Raw genomic sequence first — 21,290 nt, forward strand, 5'->3', positions numbered from 1 at the left:
CAATCTTCCTTTTTGATTATTTTGCCTTTCTCCAGAATGACACTTTGCACCTCTGAAGAAGCTTTCTGCCCACACTGAACTACAGGAAGATACCTCATTAAAGGCAGAGCCACACGGGGATGCAAAGGAGCCACACACTCACAAAAAGCACTTAATCTCATTAGCAAATGGCTGGTGTAACTGCTTATCATGGAGATGAAGGCACACCATTAATTTGCTCTGCATGTAGGTACTGAAGGCACAGAACACACTTCCCCATCCCTGGTACTGTGGGAATAAAAATCACACATCAACAGTCTATGAGGCTTCCAAAGGAAGCGGCATCAGTAGCTCATGTGGGATGAACCTGCTGTATTCACGATGTCCTTGAAGAGAAGGATGAGGTGAGTGGCTCTGAAGAGCAGCACTGGTAAAGGTTCAAGCAAAGGAGGCTGCTCCATCCCTGGGGAGGACCCTGTAGCCAGTCAGAGCACCGCGTGCTGCTCAGCAGAGCACCGAGTGCTGCTCAGAAGAATCAGCCCTAAGTCCTGTTCAGGTTTTGCTCTGATCCCCCTCCAGCTGCCGGTATGCCCTAGAGCCACCACAGCAGTGCAGGGACTCCAGGTATCCCTGTAGCGGGTCATGCTGCTGCTGCTTGTGACTATCTGGGGCTCTTTCCCCCACAGTTTATCATCCTAGAGGAAGCTGAACTAGTCAGTGACGATGGCTTGGACTGCAATCTGCCACCACCTGAGAGTTACTGCTTAATGATAATTAAGGCAAAGTTAAAAACCCACAACTAATATGGCCAGTAGAAGCAGTGCAGCACAAACCTGCTCATCCTTACAGACCATCTCAATCCAGTCCTTTTAAAACCAGCTCCAAGACCCTTTGTAGTGCAAGAAGGGTGGTCTCACATAGAAAGACATGCTGGGAGTTGGAAAAATCTGTCCCATCCACCACTGTATGCTACAGCCAAGTACAGAGTCATCACAGAGATGCTGAACACTTCAAATTCCCACTATTTTTAATGCAGTTCTACATTGTCATTTCCCTCCCTCCCAAAGAAAAAGAATCAAACTATTAACTTATCTACACCTCTCACACCCTTTCAGCAAAATGGGAAACTACATAAACATTGTACATCAAAGAGCTTCCTTCATTAAAATGTGAAAAATAATTTGTGTACTTTAGATCAAAGGTGTTCTGGGACTGTGAAGTATTCTGGCAAATTTAATTAAATCCCATAGTTATTCTCACATAAAAATAAAGCTTTTGGGGAAAAAAATATTAAAAATTTAACTGATTCACAGTTAGGGTTTGTTTTCTTCTTTTTGCAAAATCTTTACCTTATAAACTGAACCAGTGATGAGAAGCAAAACTATTTTTAATGACCTGTGTGTGAAGTTACATTCCCAGAACAGGAATTCTCAGTAAAACTTTCAAAACAAGAAGAAAAATCCACAAATAATTATGCATATAATTCATTATGGGATGCAATGATCTAAAATCACAAATTAATTTGCTATGCAAATTTTAATAAAACTGGAAAATCTAAAGCTCCAATTGTGAAAGATGAGCAGATCTAAGAGCCTCATTGTGGAAGCAGAGAGCTACTGAAACCACATGCAATCAGATTACCCACAGGCCAATGTAAACACTTCTTCCTAATTAGTCCTGACATAAATTAAAGCAGGAAAGTTTAATTTCATTCCTTACAGTTGCTAGCATGATTATTTATCAGTGGCAATGGCCACAAGCTCAGGTTTATAACTGAAACCTGATTTTCACTGGCAAAAGCAGCCACAGAGCTCGAGCCAGGCCCAAACCTCAGCATCTCCTTAGCCCTAGAGCTGCACACCTCTCTGCTCCATCACCTTGGAGAAGTCTCACTTGTACATGCACATTGAGCACATTTTGCTCAACTCCAAGATGAAAATATCATCGAAGTAACTGAAAAGCATTTTCTAAGAGAAGCAGCTTCAGGCTGCCTCCCTCTTGAGTGGGTCAAGCTGCAAAGTTGAGACGTAGCTGGCTACAAAAGTACAGTTTGGTAGTATCTTCAGGACACGGTACAGCCATCAAAGCGCAAAAACATCAATAAATGGAGGGACAGGTAAGCTCTGCAGCATGTTCTGATGTCTCCAATCATTTAGATAGGGAAATGCACTGGAGGTAGCACAGCTCTCAGAAGACTCGTTCTCCCCACTTTTTTTCTTGTTCTCCCAATGCAGAGAGCATGGAGGAAACCAAGAACATCTTCACACACTTCCTGCTCCCCAGGTACACTGCAGCAACACTTGGCTGAGCAGAGGGCAGGTACCACTGGCAGGTCTCACCCAACCAGCTTCCACTACCTGGGACAGGACTCACCTTCCCTTAGCTGAGCACCATGTTCATGTCCAACCAATGTGTGAGACATTTAACCAGGGGAGTGAAGCCATATGAGACGAACACTGCCCCATGTTACACGTCCAACTTAATCCCCATGTCTCCAAATGACAATGCGAGGAAGGGAAGCGCAGGGCTCTCATGCAGCTTCCCACCCCACGTGCTCTACAAAACACTGGGGGTGCAGGGCCTGTAGAGCTGTCCTCAGAACATCCCCAGAAAAAGAGAAAGATGTGACAAGCTCCTAACCACAACTGAACGGACCTACCCACGGACAAAATGATCCAGTCAATGCCAGTGGACAACTTAACTTTGAGAAACACAAAAAATGCATTAGCGCAAATGCCTAATGCAAACCAACTGCGATGAAAACTCCCTCCCCACATGCACTCCGTTTGGCTTTCTCTCAGTTATTTCTTATTGGCAACACTTCAATGCTAATAAGACACCATAAGTGTATGAAATGCAACAAATATGTTTACATTAAACAGCAGACTACAGATTAAAAGAATCTGTTCCGTGAGCTATAGAAGCCCATCATCCAAACATCTATTTTCAGGTAAACACGTATGTATGAAGAGAAAGGGATCTGACAGTGGAAGAATGTTTTTATTTTATTTCAGTTTTACCTTGCTGGCAAAGACCTAACAAGTTCCATTCTTCAACACTGAAATTAGCCAAAAAGCCTTAAAATAGAACATAATTTTTCAGCAATGAGAGCAATGAAAGATTGGAAGAACTTTCCAAGCCAGTGCTGGATTCACCATTACTTGTAGTCCTTGAACAGCAAACAGCTTTGTAAAAAGTATCCTTTAATCCAGCTTCCACGGTAAATCCTGGAGTCTGCCTATGCACTGAAGCAAGGAAATTGATATGTAGACTTCTATTTTTGATCAGTCCACTGTTACCACCTGCCTCTGCTCCAAACTGCTCCACACTGCTCCACAAATTCCTGATTAACTCTCTCTAGTTCTACTGCTGCCTAAAAAGCCGCACAATGTGTTGCAAGGGTCAGACAGCAGGATTCGTCCCTGATTTTATTTGCCACTGTTTGTTCCTCTCTTTTGGATTTGTTTCGGGAAAGGATTATGCAGTACACCAAACTGGCTCCATGTAATCTTAGACACTGTTGAAACGTGTCTCTGTATGTCCCAGCAAGACAGGACTGCTCGCATTGCTCTCTACATGCTCATAAACTTGCGGTTTTGCATTAACAACATCACTTCTCTATGCCTCTGGGCTTCCACTGGTGCCTTGGAAGAGCAAAAATGGATTTTTATCCCATCTTCTCTGAACTACCAGAAATTGCTCACATGGGAAGGCAAAACATGGTCTGAAGTGATGCCAGGATAAAGCTGGCGCTCAGATGCTCAGACTCAACATCAGGCACTGGAAGTCAATTTTCCTCTAGTATTATCTGAGTACTTTGTGGTCCCATCACTAGCACTTTGAACATAAGCTTTTCTGCAGGAGCACCTGGTTATAATATAAAGGATGATGCTGCATAAGATAATGCAGGGGTCACTCTGGTCTTACACACTGAGGGAGAGAATAACAGAACACACAATAATAGAAAATACTGTTGCAAACAAACCTCAAGGGTGGTAAAGTGACAGTTAAGAGGAAATGCAAACTGCACATTATTTATTGACAAATTACTTGAAGATGGCTACAAAATGTGCTATCATCAGGAACATCCTGAATAATAAAGGAGAATCTCTAAACATTTTCCAAAGAAGGGAAAACACGCAACTTACAGCTAGCTATAAAACTGTACATCGTGAGCTGTTTTATGGGGTGTAAAGCCAAGAAAGCTGAACAGCTTGAATGGAACAATTCTGCACGACTGGCCTCACTTAGGAAACTTTGAAAGGATGTCAGAATGATACTAAGGGCCCTTTGAAGTAAGTGTTTTCGTAAGCTGATGCATTGTTTTAGGGTTCATATTACTAAATAAAAAGTTAAATTCACTCCAGTGAAACCAAGACAAGCCTTGTTCCTTTACTAATTTACAGCTACAAATGACAGGGAAATTATAAACACAGAGAGTTTATAAGAAACCTCTTGATTTTCCACCAAAACTTTTCTTATTTTTTGCTTTTAAAGAAAAAGAAAAATGTTAACAATTACTTTCCTAAAATTGGAAATCATAAATTAAGGAAAGTTTGCACTGTTGAAAGCTGCCAGAGATAACTCGCAGAGCAATGATAACGCAGTACCGCAGTCTCAGAAATAGCTGCTCCCAGGAATGCTTTATTCATGCCTGACACAGACACAGGATGACAGACCAGATTTTGGCCAGGACTGTGCCTGTGGTCTGTCTGGTACACTCCTTCCTAGAGGGGCTACTCAGGACAGCCACCACAGCCGGGCTGAGGATGGACAATCTCGTCTTGAGTAGCTGCTACAAGTGCCTTCCCATGAGCATCCCCCTTCCCAGAGCTACCTCCCAGCAACACCCAGTGGCACTTCTCTTGTTGTACGGCTTGAATGTACTTTGAAAACTGTGTTTAGAAGCCTGGGATAATCAAGTGGCTCCAAAATACTGGCCCTGGGCAATGAAATTTGCCTACACACTCACCAGGAAAATGAAAAACATCTGTAATATTAACGCCTCAAAACTCTACAATGAATTCAGTTCTACCAGTGAGTCTGCCTGGATTTATCCACCCGCTCCTACAAGCTTTCATAAAATTAAACAAGCAAGAGGCAAAAAAATCATGTATCACAATCCATTTTCATTTTCACTTAATTTTGTTTCAGGGAAATACTAGTAGTGGCCCCACATAAATATTTATCAGACCACTCAAATTGTAATAAATGAAACTATCCTTCAACTCGTGTACACAATAACCGAAAACTATTTTAGAAGACGGCGACAAGATGAGAGAAGTCTGAAGCAATAAATTTATTCCCTTCTGCCAAATAGGTGTAACATTGCAGGCAGGTCTGGTTTATTGTAAACTATATCATCTGGCATTTCTAGTTTCCATTATTAGTCGTTTGAAGCCATGATTAGGGTTTTCCAACACCGACTGGCTTCTTTTTAGACTCTAAGCACAGTTTGTCAGGAATTTCTATCACTCTTGAAGTACCTTAAAAGGTATCAAAAAAGAAGATCAGACTGCTATCCTTGGCATCGCAAATAAATCCATGTAGTCTGTAATAATTTGAACTCCATCTCCATTTAATAGTATCTTCAAGTTTTCAGCACTGTGAAAGACAGGCTTAGCTTATTAATTTGAATTTCAGGGCTGAAAGCACTTAAAGATAACAAGTTAATAGGGTCATCTCCAGCTTGCATTCTTATCAAGAGGGCCTTTATGGGGGTGAAAATTAGTGCTGGCTAATGCCTAAATTTAAAGTCCCAATGAAAATCAGGGAACTCAGACTCCTGAATAACCTTAGGAAATGAGGTTAGTAAGTTTTGAAAGCATTGCTTAAGTCCCTACTTATGAGCTTTGCAAGAACATTAAAGATCCCCTAACCATTTCATTAATACCACTATTTTATCTCCGTATTCAATTTCAATGGGACTTAAGAAGATGTTTCAATCCTTTTCTAAGCAGCAGCAGCAGCCTTATTGCTTCAGTTTTCCCACCTATACAGGGGAATTAGTCATCCTGGAGTACTGCCATACCAACTCCCATCAAGCCTACAGAAGTCTCTGCAGCAGAAGACACTGAGTGTGTCTAGTCTCCCTGCTCCTCTAGAAGTCATTTTGTTAATTTGCTATTACTAGTACATCCATGGGTAGTGTAGGGGTAAATATAGAAACTCTTTGAATGCCAGGCTGTTACATCAACTGTGCGCAGAGCAGAAACACATGCCAGATTAAAATGTGGAGCTTGAGTCAAAAACGCTGTTTAGCTGAACCACAAATCATTAAAAAATGAGAAGAAAGACTTCAGCATTTAGGCTAGGACTGATCTCATCCAATTTAACCTTTAGGGAAGTTAGGAAGTCTAAGTCTCCACTGCAGCCAGAAAAGAGGTACTGCTAGATGACATTTAGTCACCCAAGGTAGGTGGTATCCTAAACCCATATGCATCTACTGGGCTCACCACCAGCTCCTGAGACAGCAAAAATGCACCACTTTGCTGTAGTGCATCAACACTATGAGGATGTACATACCAGAGCTGAGAAAATCAAGGCTTTTAAAAAGACAGTAGAGGACCTCTGACAGAGACCATTTCCAGAAGAGCCATTATGTCTATGAGAGCTATCACTATGATGAAAACGCAGAGCACACTGTCATCCCACAAAAATCTTTAAGAGATCTCTCCTCATTTTGTGTTACAATAATCTGGAAATATAGAGGGTTTTTACACAATTATCTTCTACAGAACTGCCATTAGCAGACTGGTGAGGAGTGTGGAGGAACACACCAGGCAGGAAGCACTACTAGAGATGAAGAAATGGCTTGAGCTTCTCCATAGCCTGAGTTGCACAAAGGGAAGGTTACCACCCACTTCCACAACTAAGATCAAAGTATCAGATCTTGATAACTTCTATAGATAGAAAAGAAGGTGGGATGCTCTGTCTAGCAAAGTATTCTCAGAAAACGGAAAATCATAAAATATTAGTTGCGTAACTCTCATTCTCTATACTCTTAAAAATCTTTTTTCCATTTTTTATTTCTAGAAGTGCATTTATGTGTGGGTATCATATTGAGAGATAATTTCCTGAAATTAGGCTAAATCCAGCAATCTGGTAGAGAGTAATCATCACAAATTACCTTGCATGTAAACCTGACAGCATGTCATAGAATCACAGAATGGTTTGGGTTGGAAGGGACCTTAAAGCTCATCCAGTTCCAACCCCTGCCATGGGCAGGGACACCTTCCACTAGAGCAGGTTGCTACAAGCCCTGTCCAACCTGGCCTTGAACACTGACAGGGATGGGGTAGCCACAGCTTCTCTGGGCAACCTGTGCCAGCACCTCAGCACCCTCACAGGGAAGAATCTTTTCCCAATATCTAATCTAAATCTACTCTCTTTCAGTTTAAAGCCATTCCCCCTCATCCTATCAATACAGGGCCTTGTCAAAAGTCCCTCTCCAGTTCTCATGTCAGCCGTTTTAGGCACTGGAAGCCGCTCTAAGGTCTCCCTGGAGCCTTTTCTTCTCCAGGCTGAACAATCCCAACTCTCTCAGCCTGTCTCCATTGGAGAGGTGCTCCAGCCCTCTGAGCATCTTTGTGGCCCCCCTCTGGGCTTACAGTCAACAGAAATGGGTGACATCTGACCAAAGCAAGGTGTTTAGCGTAGACCTCCGTGTCTGAGCTAGTTATACGAAGACCTTTGCACATTTTTAGGACATGATTTATCCAACTGATTTCCTAGTTTTACTTTAGGGTAAAATGAATCACGTTCCTCAATTGCTCATTTCTCTCTGTTGACTATGAGGAAATCCTGCAGTGACTAGTTCTGACTGTAGATGATCATATTTCATCATACAGATTACATCTCTTGAGTCCAAAAATGAGAGGGATGCAAAAATAAAAAAGCAGGAGACAGAAGGAAAGAGAGAATCCATAAATGGCAGGATCCCATTATATGTTCCTCAGTGCAGGGATCTTAAATGGTGAGCTTGTGACATTTATACCAGCAGTCAATAAATAGCCCAATGAAGACAGTTTGAACCACACACCTAGGCTCATAACAAACTCAATCTCCACTGAGGCAGGAATCAATAAATAAGAGCTATTAAAAAAAAAGATTTTGGTGTCTTTTTTTTCCCTTCCAGAAAAGTCTTAAACCAGATTTTTAGCTATGAATCATGAGTTGAATCGTAAACCCATGCGAAATTTAGTCTGCTGGCTAGGGTACTAGTGAGAAACCAGTGATGGAGTTGGAGGAGGTCAGGAACTGCTGCCTTCTATTTCAGGAGAGATTTTATTGATTTACAAATTTATACTGGCTCTGCCTCCTGGAAAATGAAAATAAATTCACTGAAACAAATTTGGAAGTGATTCACAAGGCTGTGGGACCAAATTCAAGTAAAATTTCACTTCCTCAAATACTTCTAGCTGGCAAACACTTGCTATGCTTCTGGTTACTACCATGTATGAACTGGAGTATTTAGCAGTGAATGCTGTAACACAACAATGACAATCCTCAAAATCAATTCTCTATGATACAAGGCAAAGAGCAGCACTGTGGGAAGGAAATCCCAGGCTCTTCCCATGGCACATTTTACCAACCTGCAATAGCACCAAGAATTGCACATATACTCTATGCAGAGAGATCCATATTGACCAATAAGGAGGGGACTCCTAAGCTCAATCACCACGAAGACTGTTCAGACCTGAATGGAGAACAGCCTATTGTGGACCCCACACTAAAAGCCAGGTCAAGCTTAGTGGAGTTAGATCATAGAATCAACTAGGTTAGAAAAGACCTTTAAGATCAGCAAGTCCAACCGTTACCCCAGGACTGCCAAGTCAACCACTAAACTATGTCACTAAGGGCATCATCTACATGTTTGAACTCTTCCAGGGACGGTGATTTCACCGCTGCCCTGGGCAGCCTGTTCCAATGCCTGCTCACCCCCTCTGTGATGAAATTTTTCCTAATTTCCAATATAAACCTCCCCTGGCACAGCTTGAAGCTGTTAGCTCTTGTCCTATCACTTGTTCCTTGGGAGATCAGCCTCCTTTCAGGTAGCTGTAGAGAGTGAGAAGATCCCCATGAGCCTTTTCTTCAGACTAAACAACCCCAGGTCCCTCAGCTTTTCCTCATAAGATGCGCCTATATGTACCTGTATACATCTATGGTGGAACAAGAACAAAGCCACCATGCCAAGTGTGCGGCAACATGGTTGTGCTGTGGATCTACCATGCAGACCAGCTTCTCCTTGGGCATCTCTACACCATATCCTCTCCTGTGCCTCAGGGAGCACACGCGCATCACACTCAGCACACAAGTTGACACCAATAATGTAAAATATTGCAGAATAAAAATAATGTACTTGAGCAGAATTTTGCTAAAATCACAGACTTGCTTGGAGTCCAGCCTGCTCACACAGCAGCATGAATTTGGCCCAATTTATATCCTAATGATTATAATGGATACTGCAGTCTTCATTAAGGCAGCCAAAAATATTGAATTGCTGTACCTCATGCTCCTGCTTACCTTCACAAATTTCAGGAGAGACAATGCACAAGCCAATAGAGTCGGTCAGCTTAAAAGTGATGAACTGCACTGAAACTAAATAAACAGCTATCTCTTGGTAAATTAATTCAGTATGTGACTTGAGTCCTCTTCTAGAGCTAGAAAGATGATTCATCATTCAGCAGTATTTAAGTTGCCACCAGTTCAATAGCAGAATATTCACGTTGTGCCCTATTTGACACAGCAGGTCAAGTTCTGCACTTGCCTTACAATAGCATGACTTGGAGTAACTCCTGAACCTCCAACCCCTGCTCTCCACATTGCCCTGGCTGCAGTTATGCACCAAGTGTTCTCCAAGTAGGTTTCAAGAAGGTTTCAGTTGTATTGAAGAGTTGGGGAAAACAGATAGAAGAAGAATCCAAACATGGTTCGATCTGCTGGATTATTAAAGGTCTTTGGAACAGTTTAGTGAAACAGCACAGGTGGATTTTCACAAAAATACTCGTCAAAGAGTGAAAGGTAGACAAACATTTGCAACTTTCAAAGTTTGGGGGTTGTGGGCTTTTTTCCCTGCACAAACTAAATTTCAGATCTGGAAGGAAACTAAGTATGTTTAATGTGGAATATTGATAACAATTCCCACTTATGTCAAAACATAGAATCATAGAATAGTTTGGGTTGGAAGGGACCTTCAAAGGTTGTCTAAACCAATCCCCCTGCAATGAGCAGGGACATCCTAAACTAGATCAGGTTGCCCAGAATCATATCCAGCCTGGCCTTGAATGTCTCCAGGGATGGGGCATCCACCACCTCTATGGACAACCTGTGCCAGGGTTTTACCACCCTCACTGTAAAAAATTTTTTCCTCACATTCATCCTGAATCTCCCCTCTTTTAGTTTAAAACCATCACCCCTCATCCTATCACAACAGGCCCTGCTAAGAAGTCTCTTTCCATCTTTCTTATAGGCCCATTTTAAGAACTGAAAGGCCACAATAACGTCTCCCCAGAGTCTTCTCTTCTCCAGGCTGAACAACCCCAACTCTCTCAGCCTTTCCTCATAGCAGAGATGTTCCAGCCCTCCAATCATTTTTGTGGCCCTCCTCTGAACCCTCTCCAACAGGTCCATGATTTGTGCTTTACTGAACAGGGGCCCTAACTTTTAGGCTATTGCTCCTACTAGCCTAGGCACAGGGTAAAAACCTGGTGCATGTATTAATGAGCAACATGCCCCTACCAGTTCCTTCCAGTTCAATGAATGTCGAATCCTGAGATTTCCAGAGCAATACTGCAGTGTTTGGACCAATATCCCATTGCTTTATAAAGAACTCATTTAGCTGAAGTCAATGCTACTCAAAAAGCAGGCAGGCCAAAATTTTCAAATGTAGGAGCTTAAAACTGAAATTCATGTTCAAGTGGGTAGATAATGTTGCACAAAAGCCTTCAACTGCTACTAGCACTGTAGGATACATGAGTTCTTAATGTTTCTGGAAATTAGAGTAGATGCCCTCTTCTGATGCTCAAGTTTGATGTTTCTGGACACAAGGTTTTGACTGTTATCATCTGTGCACAGCTGCAGCAGAGAGACTATGGCACAAATAGAAGAAAAATATTTTTCACTGCTTATGCTCAGATGCGATCCACAGCATTTGCAATGTCATGTGTTTTTCATAATGTTCAGTTTAGAAAGCTGACATTTGATTAAACAGTTTGAATTTGCCAAAACATACATTTTAATCTTATGTTTTAATACCACATTCTCAATTAAAAGCTTTAGAAAAAGACATACAAAGTCTGCTTAAACCACAGTAAACCCACAGACCTAACATATTTAATATAATTTCTGAAACTGTTGACTAATATTTTCTATTTTCCTCACTACTTCTAGTACCACAGCTGCAGCATGACTCCCCACAGCTATCAGACATTTAAACCACCAGTTTGCTAAGTGGTTTACTAGACAGCCTTTTATACTCCGTATTTTCCACATTTTCCAATATGGTGGCATGACAGTGAAGTTCAATGTCTTAAAAATCTTCCCTCTATTAATAGTGTTTTATAAGACCAATGTCCACCATACTACCACCACCAAGGGAAAGCTAGAACAACTGGTTTACAGTTAAGCATCTTCCCCTGTATCTCTACCTGTTCACAAGCATGATGAACACTGTGCCACAAGAAAGCATATTATACAGAATGGCATATCATACCAGACTGCTAACTCCCATGAAAAATGACTCACAACAACAATAAGGACAAGACCACAAATAGGTTTCAGGATGACATAATTCTTGTTTCATGCTCCTTATTTCCTTTCATTGCCTGTAACACCGCATTCAAGGTCATGAGTGTTGTGACTCTGTGAAGGTGACCTGAGTAATTTACAATGATCAACAGATAATACAGTGACTGGAAGCAAGTTGTTCCATAACTATCACTGCTTTCTAAATGGAGTCATCAAATAGCTGCTGAAAAGGAACGTGTATTATTTCACACCCACAGAGTGATGAATGTAACCAGGTAATTAAATCATGTCACCGCTGTACCTGGAAAATCCTTATTTATAATTTCAGTTTGCTTGTTAAGAAGAACTGAACTTCTTGTTAAAGGTAGAACATAATTATTCCTAAGCTTTGCTTGTGCAAAAACCTCTAGAAAGGGAAAAGGAAATCAGAAACTCACCGGTTTCTTCATCTATGCTGAATCTCCCCAGGCCACTGCCATCCCTGATGGAATACTGGATCTCTCCATCCCTTCCAGAGTCCTCATCTCGAGCGACAACTTGCAAAACACTTGTACCTATGCGGGAGTTTTCCTTTACAGATCCAATGACGGCAAAGTCAGGAAAATAGGGGGTATAGAGATTTTCGTTAACATCCACCACTTCAACTTCCACAAAAGAAACTGAAGAGAGAGAAACCGGGCGCCCCTTGTCCTTTGCACGCACGGTCAGGTTATAGAACTGCTGCTTCTCATAATCGAGTTCTTTGTTCAAGCGGATGGCGCCACTCGCTTTGTCTATCTCAAACCGCCCATTGTAATCATTCACCAGAGAGTAACGGACTTGGCCTCCCAGGCCAAGATCTGGATCGTGAGTTTCCAACCAAGCTATGACAGTGCCAACTGGCAGGTCCTCAAGGACCTTCACGTTGTAGCTGGATGGGATGAAAGCTGGAGAGCAATCATTGACGTCATCCAAAAACACCTTCAGAGGCACAACAGAAAACTGCTGATGGCCACTCTCTGCTTTGTCCCTAGCCTCAATCTTCAGTGTGTAGTTTGATTTTGATTCCCGGTCTAGTTGATCGGCTACATACACCATTCCTGTGGAACTGTTGATAGCAAATTGCTGGGTATCTGTCAGTACTGAGTAGGTCACCTCACCATTAGCTCCTAGGTCTTTATCTCTGGCTTCTACCTGGATGATCTCTGTACCAAGACTTGTGCTTTCTAAAATATTAACTGAGTAACTGTCCTGCAAAAAAACAGGCTTGTTATCATTTGCATCCTCCACGGTGACAGTCAACAGTCCCCATGCAGATTTCTGTGGATTACCCAAATCATAAATTGTAATATTAAGGACATAAAGCTCTGTTTTTTCACGGTCCAAGGGCATAAGAACATTAAGTACCCCCGTCTCCATGTCAATGTTGAAACAACTATCTACGTTACCATCAGAAATTGTATAAAGTACTCTCCCATTAAAGCCTGAATCTGCGTCATAGGCTTTTATCCTCAGGATGGTGGCACCAACTGGCAGATCCTCTGAAACCTTTACATCAGTAGGGAAGGATTTGTCAAAATGTGGTGCCTGCCTGTTCACCGAATAGAAATCGAGAAAAGCATCTTCCAAATTCAGCTTCACATTTGCTTTTGCCTTTTTAAGTAATTTTTCTGCCAGCTTCTGAGCAACTCTAGTTTCTCTACAGCTAAAGGTCTTTGAAGACACTTTTCCATGAACTACTGAAATATTGACAAACATAGCATCAGCAAAGTTCTCTCCATCAGTTGCTGTTATCTTAAGGCCAAAATTGCTGTTCTTTATGCCAGAATTAATTAGAGATTTTTTAAGCTGAAGGACACCAGAGTCAGGATTTAAATAAAAAATGCCAAGTTCATTTCCAGAGATTATTTTGTACTTCACAAGCTCTAACTCGTCTATGTCTATCGCAGAAACAGCAGTGATGTGACCACCAACGGGAAAATCAGAGGAAATCACGCCCTGACACGCCACTTTTTCAAAGAGGGGTTTGTTATCATTGACATTGCCTATGTATACGGTGACATTCACCTCGCTTTCATGGCGGTAGGGAGAACCCCAGTCGGAAGCTCTCACAGTGAACCTGTAGCTTTCTGGTGAAGACTCAAAATCCAGTTCTTCAGATGTGCTGATGACACCTGTAAACTGGTTTATTGTAAACGGCAGTGAGTTTAGACTGGCAATGCTGTATGTTATGTAGCCATTTTCTCCCCTATCTTTATCAACTGCTGAAACCACCAAAACAGTAGATCCCACAGGGACACTTTCATTGACGAATGCGCTGTAGGAGGGCTGCTGGAACTCTGGAGTGTGATCGTTGGCATCTTCTAACCTGACAGTAACGTGTGCTTTTAAATCACCACCTTTGTTCGTATATACTTCTAATTCATAGAGGTCCTTCTCGATGATTTTCAAAGGACGAGCAGTAGTAATAAGGCCTGTGTTGGGATTGATCTTAAAATATTCAGCTTCCTCACTTGGAGATAGTCTATATTCCACACCCTGTGGCTCAGATATCAGCTTAACTACTGCAACCACCACACCAGGAGGTGAAAATTCACTGATCAAAAAATCATAGGCTTCCTTTTCAAACTTCATGGGGATAGTTTCTTTCTTGGGACTAGCAATGTGGACCAGTTTGACCGCAGAAAATTTCTGAGGAGATCCTTTGTCCTTTGCTTGGAGAGTCAGGTTATAGCCATATGGGAAGCTGTCCCAATCAATAGGCTTTCTTTCTTTGATTTTGTACTCATTCATCCATTTACCTTCTTTACTCAGAAAGAACTGCTCTAGTGGATCTCCAGCCACAATAGAAACAGATTCTATTTCTCCATTGGCTCCCTCATCTAGGTCATCAATGTTAACAACTGCATAGGTAGGCTCCTTGTCTGATGGGAAGGGAATATGGGTTACCACAGTTATCGTTGGTGCATGTTCATTTATACGTTCAATGTGAACATAAAGCTTGGCAGTGCTGCTTACACCATTGTTTCCATAAAGCTTCATCCCACGGTCCACAGCCAAAACCTCAAGATCATATCTGTTTTTCTCATCGTAGTTTAACCGTCCACTTAAAGAGATAACACCACTCGTAGGATGAACTGAGAAGAGATCAACTTTGTTTTTGAAGTAATAATAAAATTCACCATTGGACCCAATATCTGCATCTGTTGCAGTTACCTGTGCAATGCTAGTCCTTAAAGGAGTGCTTTCCGCTATTGTGACAGAATACGTGGTTGGTGAAAACAAAGGTCTTAAGTCATTCATATCCAAAACCTGGATGTTCACTTTTGTCCACGCTTCCAAGTCCTCTCCTCTGACAGACCCTTTCACCATCAATAAATAGTTGTCCTGGATTTCTCTGTTCAATATAGCAGAATTCCCACCTTTAGTCCTTATTCTTAGGAAGCAAAAGTCAGCAATGATGACTTCCTCTGCTTTAAAAAAGCCCTCATCATCACCAGACACTATCCTGTACTTGATATCCCATGAAAGGTCAGCCAAGGTAATGCCCATCCTTGCTTGACTGTTGACATAGGTCCTGGCTGCAGAATTCTCATACACCGTAGCATTGTAAGTGGAATGTGTAAAGTGAAAACCAAGCGGAGTGGTCCCATGAACAACCTGGCAAATGGAGGCCAGGAGCTTAACAATCAGAAGGGCAAGGCATGACGGAGGTGGCCGTGAGCCTGACCAGCGGCCCATATTCACCTCCATCACATCATTCTTTCACCCTGTGACAGAGAGAGAAAACAGGAAATAGGTGATCAATAAGTATCATGTCAAAATTACTTAGTAACAGCTACTCACTATGTATTTTAAAAACAGAAAAGGAAGAACAATATATATATTACACACACACACACACACAACCACACCAGTTTTGGATTATATTTTTTCATGTGTGAGTGTGTAATATGTATGCATCTGCATGTACATGCACATATACATAACTATATATCATAAAAAGCTATGAGATCCTACCACATCTATACACACATGCACACAGCCCGGAATAATAATCGCAGTGAAAAAAATTAAAATCAGATGCACACACTTGACTAAGTTTACATAAGAGGATGAATCACATACAGAAATTATTGGTTTTATTTACCAGTAGCTCCAACTAAGCCTAAACTTGTTTGTTTTCAGAGCATACTGAAAACTCATTTTTAGTTCCAGTGTTTAGAAAGAAGACAGTTTCATTATGTGTGCAGCACTGTGATAGTCAAATGTTACCTTTTTTTTTTTACGGACAGTTAGGAAAGATCACATGGCTGATGAATTTTGAGCCACCAAGAACAAGTAGCATGTAAAAGTCACTACCCAGCCATTACTTTAACTACAGGTACCTTCAGAAAAATCAAAATTAAGGAAGAATTATAGCTAATTAAATGCAATTACATATGCATACACATACCCAGATACTTAGAACAGGCAAGATACAATTAAGAAAATAAAACTGCTCAATAAAGCTCTCAGGTGAAGACTCTGGATGAAACAACAGAGCTGAGATAGCCCATGGGACTTAACCCTACCCTTGCATATGTACCACAACACATCTGTAATTATGGTCACTGCTTTTCACCAAATAACACCAGGTAAAATACCCTAAATGAGGCCACAGATGGAACAGTTTTTTCTGTATGCCCAATGAATGTTCTATTTGCTGGGTACTATGGACATCCCAGCCTAAGAAAGGTGAAGACCTCTCAAACATAATGTCTGTCCTGCTGCACACAGGCCACCCTGACCAGCAAGAGAGTAAATGCATCCTTGCTCAGACAGAGTGAACTCCAGCTTACACTGCATTTCACTTTGGCAACCCCAAGCAGAATCTGGCTACAAATACGGCATACAGCTCCACCGCATCAGTCTCAATCCAGTCTGTCCCACTCCGGCCACCTCAAAGCAGCAAGAGCCTTTCCATTGACTTCAGAAGGCTCATTATAAATATAAGTTTTCAAATGCAATTAATAAGCAGCCATTAGAGGAAGATCTGGAGTTCCTCCATACAGTCCTGCTGTGAAATAGCTTCAGGGATCTAAACTGGGAGGTTAAACAGCGACAGCATAAGCAGAGACACGGGTTGAAGTTGCTGGAGGGTTCAGAAGCTGTGAGCCAGATCTTGCTTATTGCTTCCCACTGAAAGGAGAGAAAAGGTGCCTGAGGAAACGAGGCAGGTGCTTACAGTGAGGCAGTGTGAATAAGCTTCTTTGTTACAGAGTAAATTCTCTGCTACTGGTGAAAATCATAAAAATCAATTTTAAAAGGCAATTATTGAAAGACCCACTGCACACATACATTGTTCTCATTGTCATTTAAAAGCTGCTCAAAAATGTAGCTTTCTCCAAGCTAGAATACAGAATGGAAAAAGATAGGAAAAGTTGTCGATAATGACGGGGTTAATTTAAATTTCCAACATGATTTCAGCATCCCCTAGGAGACTTATAAATTGCATGCAAGTTTTGGAATATGAATTCATGTTAGTTATCACTTCCAATATAACTGAATGACAATTGCAGTTTTAAGTACTAATGACAAACAATTTATCACACACTGATGTTATAATGTCCATACAAAACACTTCCTGATCCCACAGTCTATACCCCACCGCTTAACACATTAATCAATTTGATCAGTTCTCTCAAGTGTTTGTCAAGGCACTCATCTTTCAATACACTTATTTTTGCAGTTCTCCCCCCACTTTGTTTTCTTCTTCTTTTCTTTTCTATTATACCATCAAAAAAAAGGAAACTCTAAAAAGAAAACAAAAATTCAAGATTCTATCATCTCCTGGACCTGCATTCCCTAGTAACAGGCAAATCCCCACAGAACTACACGTGGCAGTTCCTTTTCTCAATATGCCCACTCAATCGTTGTGTACATATCACGAGTCCTGTGATTAACATCTCATCTCATACAGTTTCTATACCAAATATGCACAATTCTCCAATATTCTTTCTGTACATGAGGGATCAAGTCTCCCTGTGCTCTCCCCATGCTCAGGGTTGATACCCAGGACACCCAGGATGGAATTTTTCTACTCCAGCTAGGAAAGACTTTTATATTGTTGTTATTTCACTCAGCTAAAAGATCAGAGCAGTGGCACCTTATTTTTCAGCACAACAAACATTCATCAACTTAATCCACTGGTGTGAAAATCTCAAAGTCTCTTATTTTCATGGGGCTTTATGTGATCACTTTGAGTACAGCCACTAAAAGCTGCTGCTTCAGCCTAGCATATGAGACAATGCTCTCAAGTACAAAATACAACCAGTACACAGTATGCTGCCAAGGAAAAGCCAGCCAAGAGGAATGAGAAATTCTAATTTGTAAAGAAACCCAACTCATAACAAAATAAAGGGCTGTGCCTCTTCTGTGATGAGGCATTATTAAAATACTCAACAGACAAATCACTGTTTTGCTGCCTTTCACCAAGAGCACTTCAGCATCCTACATTTATACTGCAATACCAGCCTCTCCCCACTGCCAAGAGAAAGTGATTTTTTTGTTGGCTTATGATGGAAACTGATGTTATGCTTCATATGAACACCCAGACTTCTTTTCACTGGAGCTCAGCAGCTTCCCAGAAATAGGTGTCTCTGGTGTAATTAAATTAATTATATTATCCTATTTATGTCTCATTTGGTGGTCTGGTTTCTCCTGTCCACACCATAGTTCAGCCTGAGATGGTTTCTTTCCACCTTTCATGGCCATAAACATCAGGTTTCCAGGTCCACCATAATCAGAAATCAGTTTTCCTGAATAATTAATTGCTACAAACAAAAATGACTTAAAACTTTACCTTCATGTTATCCGTACCCAAGGCTAACCAAGGTTACAGACTCTACTTTGGCAGACTGGCATCAAAGTAGATATTTACAAAGCTATGTGATTAGGTGAACCTAACAAAAAGGTTGTGTATATCCCAGGCAATATAACTTGACGACCTTATGCTCCCATTCCATTTATCTATTTTTAGAGAAAGCCAGGGCTAAGACCTAATTTCAGACACACTGCTGTAAATGCAATCATGTCAATAGTCTACAAAGTTTTAGTGGTTTAGTGCAATCAGGATCACTCCTGAAACACCAAATTCCACCTAGAAACAACATACGTATGTGTGTGTATTTCCCCAAACATGTTTTAGTTATGTATACGTATGTACACACAAACACACAGCTTGTGTATTTTTAGGTATAATCTCAAGGTTGGCACTGGAAAAATTGGACCTTCACATCAGGCAGCACTTTCAGAGTTTGATTTCATTTCAGATGTGGTATGCAGAGTTGTAACAAGCTCCTCATTGAAGTTATTCATCTATCCATATATTTATATGGCCATCATCATTATATTATTTTAAAGTCCAAATGGACGAGCTATTAAACTGCCACTTGGGCTACCCAAGAATGTTTTATTCATTTACTGAATTCCTTTCTTCTGGGATATTTGTTTGTAAGAGCTCATAATACATATATACTCAACGTGCAGGAAATGTAATGCGATAGGTTACAGAAACAAAGTACAAAGCAACCCACCATAAATTAAGAGGCATTTCTTTAAAGGCACTTCTTGTCAAAAAAATGTTATGGTTTCAAGTGGAGAGAAAGGTTGTGATTATTTTTGCTTGATTTTAAAATGTTTGGGCAGGAGCTACCAAAAAAAAATATATATATCCACTGGTACTGCTTAACATGGTTAGTCTGAAGAAAAGAAACCACTGTAACAACAGCAGAGACTAAAAGAAAAATCTCCTAAATACCCAGGGAGGTGACAAGATAACACAACACAGGAGTCCAGCATCTTTCCACTCTGGTTCACATTAAATACTTTGGCCTTGAAGTGGGAAAAAGGAATGGTGAAATACAATGGTGTGTCTTGACTTATAATACTCTTTAAAATAAACTTGAACATCGCATCATAGAGAACTCCGTAATTTCGCATTCATTTCTCCACCCGGCTACTTTCCTTCTGTCCTTGAACAAAGATTAATTATGTGACCCAAACCTTGTTGAGTAGCTGCAGGGACCTGCAGGTGGCTGGTGCTCCTCAGAGGAATTGAGAGAGGTACGAGCATCATTCCTTTTTCTCATCTTGGCTCTGGCAACCTCCGCTCTGGGCTGCATCCAAACATAACACCCCACCAGACTGAGAAGGAAGACTCAAGTCCCAGAAACTTCCAGGATTCCTGCACACCAAAATCGTGCCTCTAATTCAATGCGCAGATATGAAACAAGTGCTGCGTGATCCTTTGTTTGATTTCCTCTCCCTAGGCTCATTTTCTAACTCCAAAGATTTCCATACCATAAAAAAAAAAAACCTTGAAAAACCAAACAATGCATATTCCTCTTGCATAAACATGAGCCAAAAGGACTTTTACAGAATATAAGGAATACAGCAGGTAAACTTCTTCAAAAAGCAGGAGGAATAAGATTTTAGCACACCATAACAGGGGAAAAAAAAGCCTTCTCCTCTCTCCCTATTTACCCTCCAAGCCCAATTACACCATATGAGAAAAGGATTTTTCCAGCTGACCATCAGGTAAATTAACTTTGGCAATGTGACAAGCTAATACAACACATCTATTTAAGACTTTCTACAGGTCCTTTGAAAGAGAAGAGAGAAGAAACTAATCTATGCCTTAACTTCCATCTTCACCAAATGGACCCAATGAAGCTCCTACCTTCAGGGTCCTCTAGGTTGGGAGGAGAAAAAACAGTTTCTGAACTTCAGATGACAAATTTCTGAGGGTCAAGATATTTATGCATATGAGAAAAAACGATCACGAAACCTTGACTTGAAGGTTTTTATCTTGATCGGTATTTCTCTTCAAGAAGCTGGGAGAGGGAGAGTGCCTCCTCACGTAGGGGAAGCGCGGTGACTTCACGGTATGGAAAAAGATGTCAATTTGAATTATTGCTCCTTTACCAGGAGAGTTGTCACCATTCCCTTTCAAAAGGTAGTTATTTAAATTCTTTTACATGAGCAGCTTTACAGCAAAAAGGTATATTTGAAAATATGAAAGTCCTTTTTAGGAGGCAGAAGAACATTAACTTCACATGCACATGAAGTCTTAATAGGAGCGAAGCCATGAATCTGCAGCAGAAATAGAAGCTCCTGATTTTGTTGGAAGTGACCTCAATCTTAGAAGTAACTCCTTCCTTTCGCTCAAATGTCAACACTGGCAGTACCCTATCCTTATGGTCTAATCATCAAAACTTATAAGCTTGTCACACAGGCAAATCCATGTGCCCAAATGGATTATTCTCAGTGCTGTTTTCTACCAACTGGCATCTGCCTGAACAAAAACATCTGCATGACCAGATGTGAGGACCTGCAAAAAGGGTGCAACGAAGGTTACAAAGCATCTTAACTGTTTGTAGTTGTTACCTATTAAAGGCTTAGGTCAATCTGCATCAGTGATAGGAAAAGATGTTTTTCACAATCTGTTATCAATATCGCAACAAGGAGGTGAGAGCCCGTATACATCAGTGCCCTCTCTTGGAAGGAGTCTCTTCCATAGCACAGACCTATGGAAAACTTCC

General features: G+C 41.1%; 1 protein-coding gene across 8 annotated transcripts in view; it reads right to left on the reverse strand.

Annotated features, from left to right (window-relative positions):
* Positions 1–21,290, reverse strand: part of FAT3 (FAT atypical cadherin 3) — a 409,819-nt gene that overhangs the window by 305,264 nt on the left and 83,265 nt on the right. For all 8 annotated transcript variants that reach the window (XM_030476635.1, XM_030476640.1, XM_030476638.1 and 5 more), the window contains exon 2: positions 12,165–15,476. In XM_030476635.1, coding sequence (XP_030332495.1) covers positions 12,165–15,459 — 3,295 coding nt within the window. In that variant the 5' untranslated portion in view covers positions 15,460–15,476. The remainder of the gene's footprint in view (positions 1–12,164; positions 15,477–21,290) is intronic.

This window comes from Strigops habroptila, chromosome 2 (assembly GCF_004027225.2).
Source record: "Strigops habroptila isolate Jane chromosome 2, bStrHab1.2.pri, whole genome shotgun sequence".
In the NCBI taxonomy this organism is placed as follows: Eukaryota; Metazoa; Chordata; class Aves; order Psittaciformes; family Psittacidae; genus Strigops; species Strigops habroptila.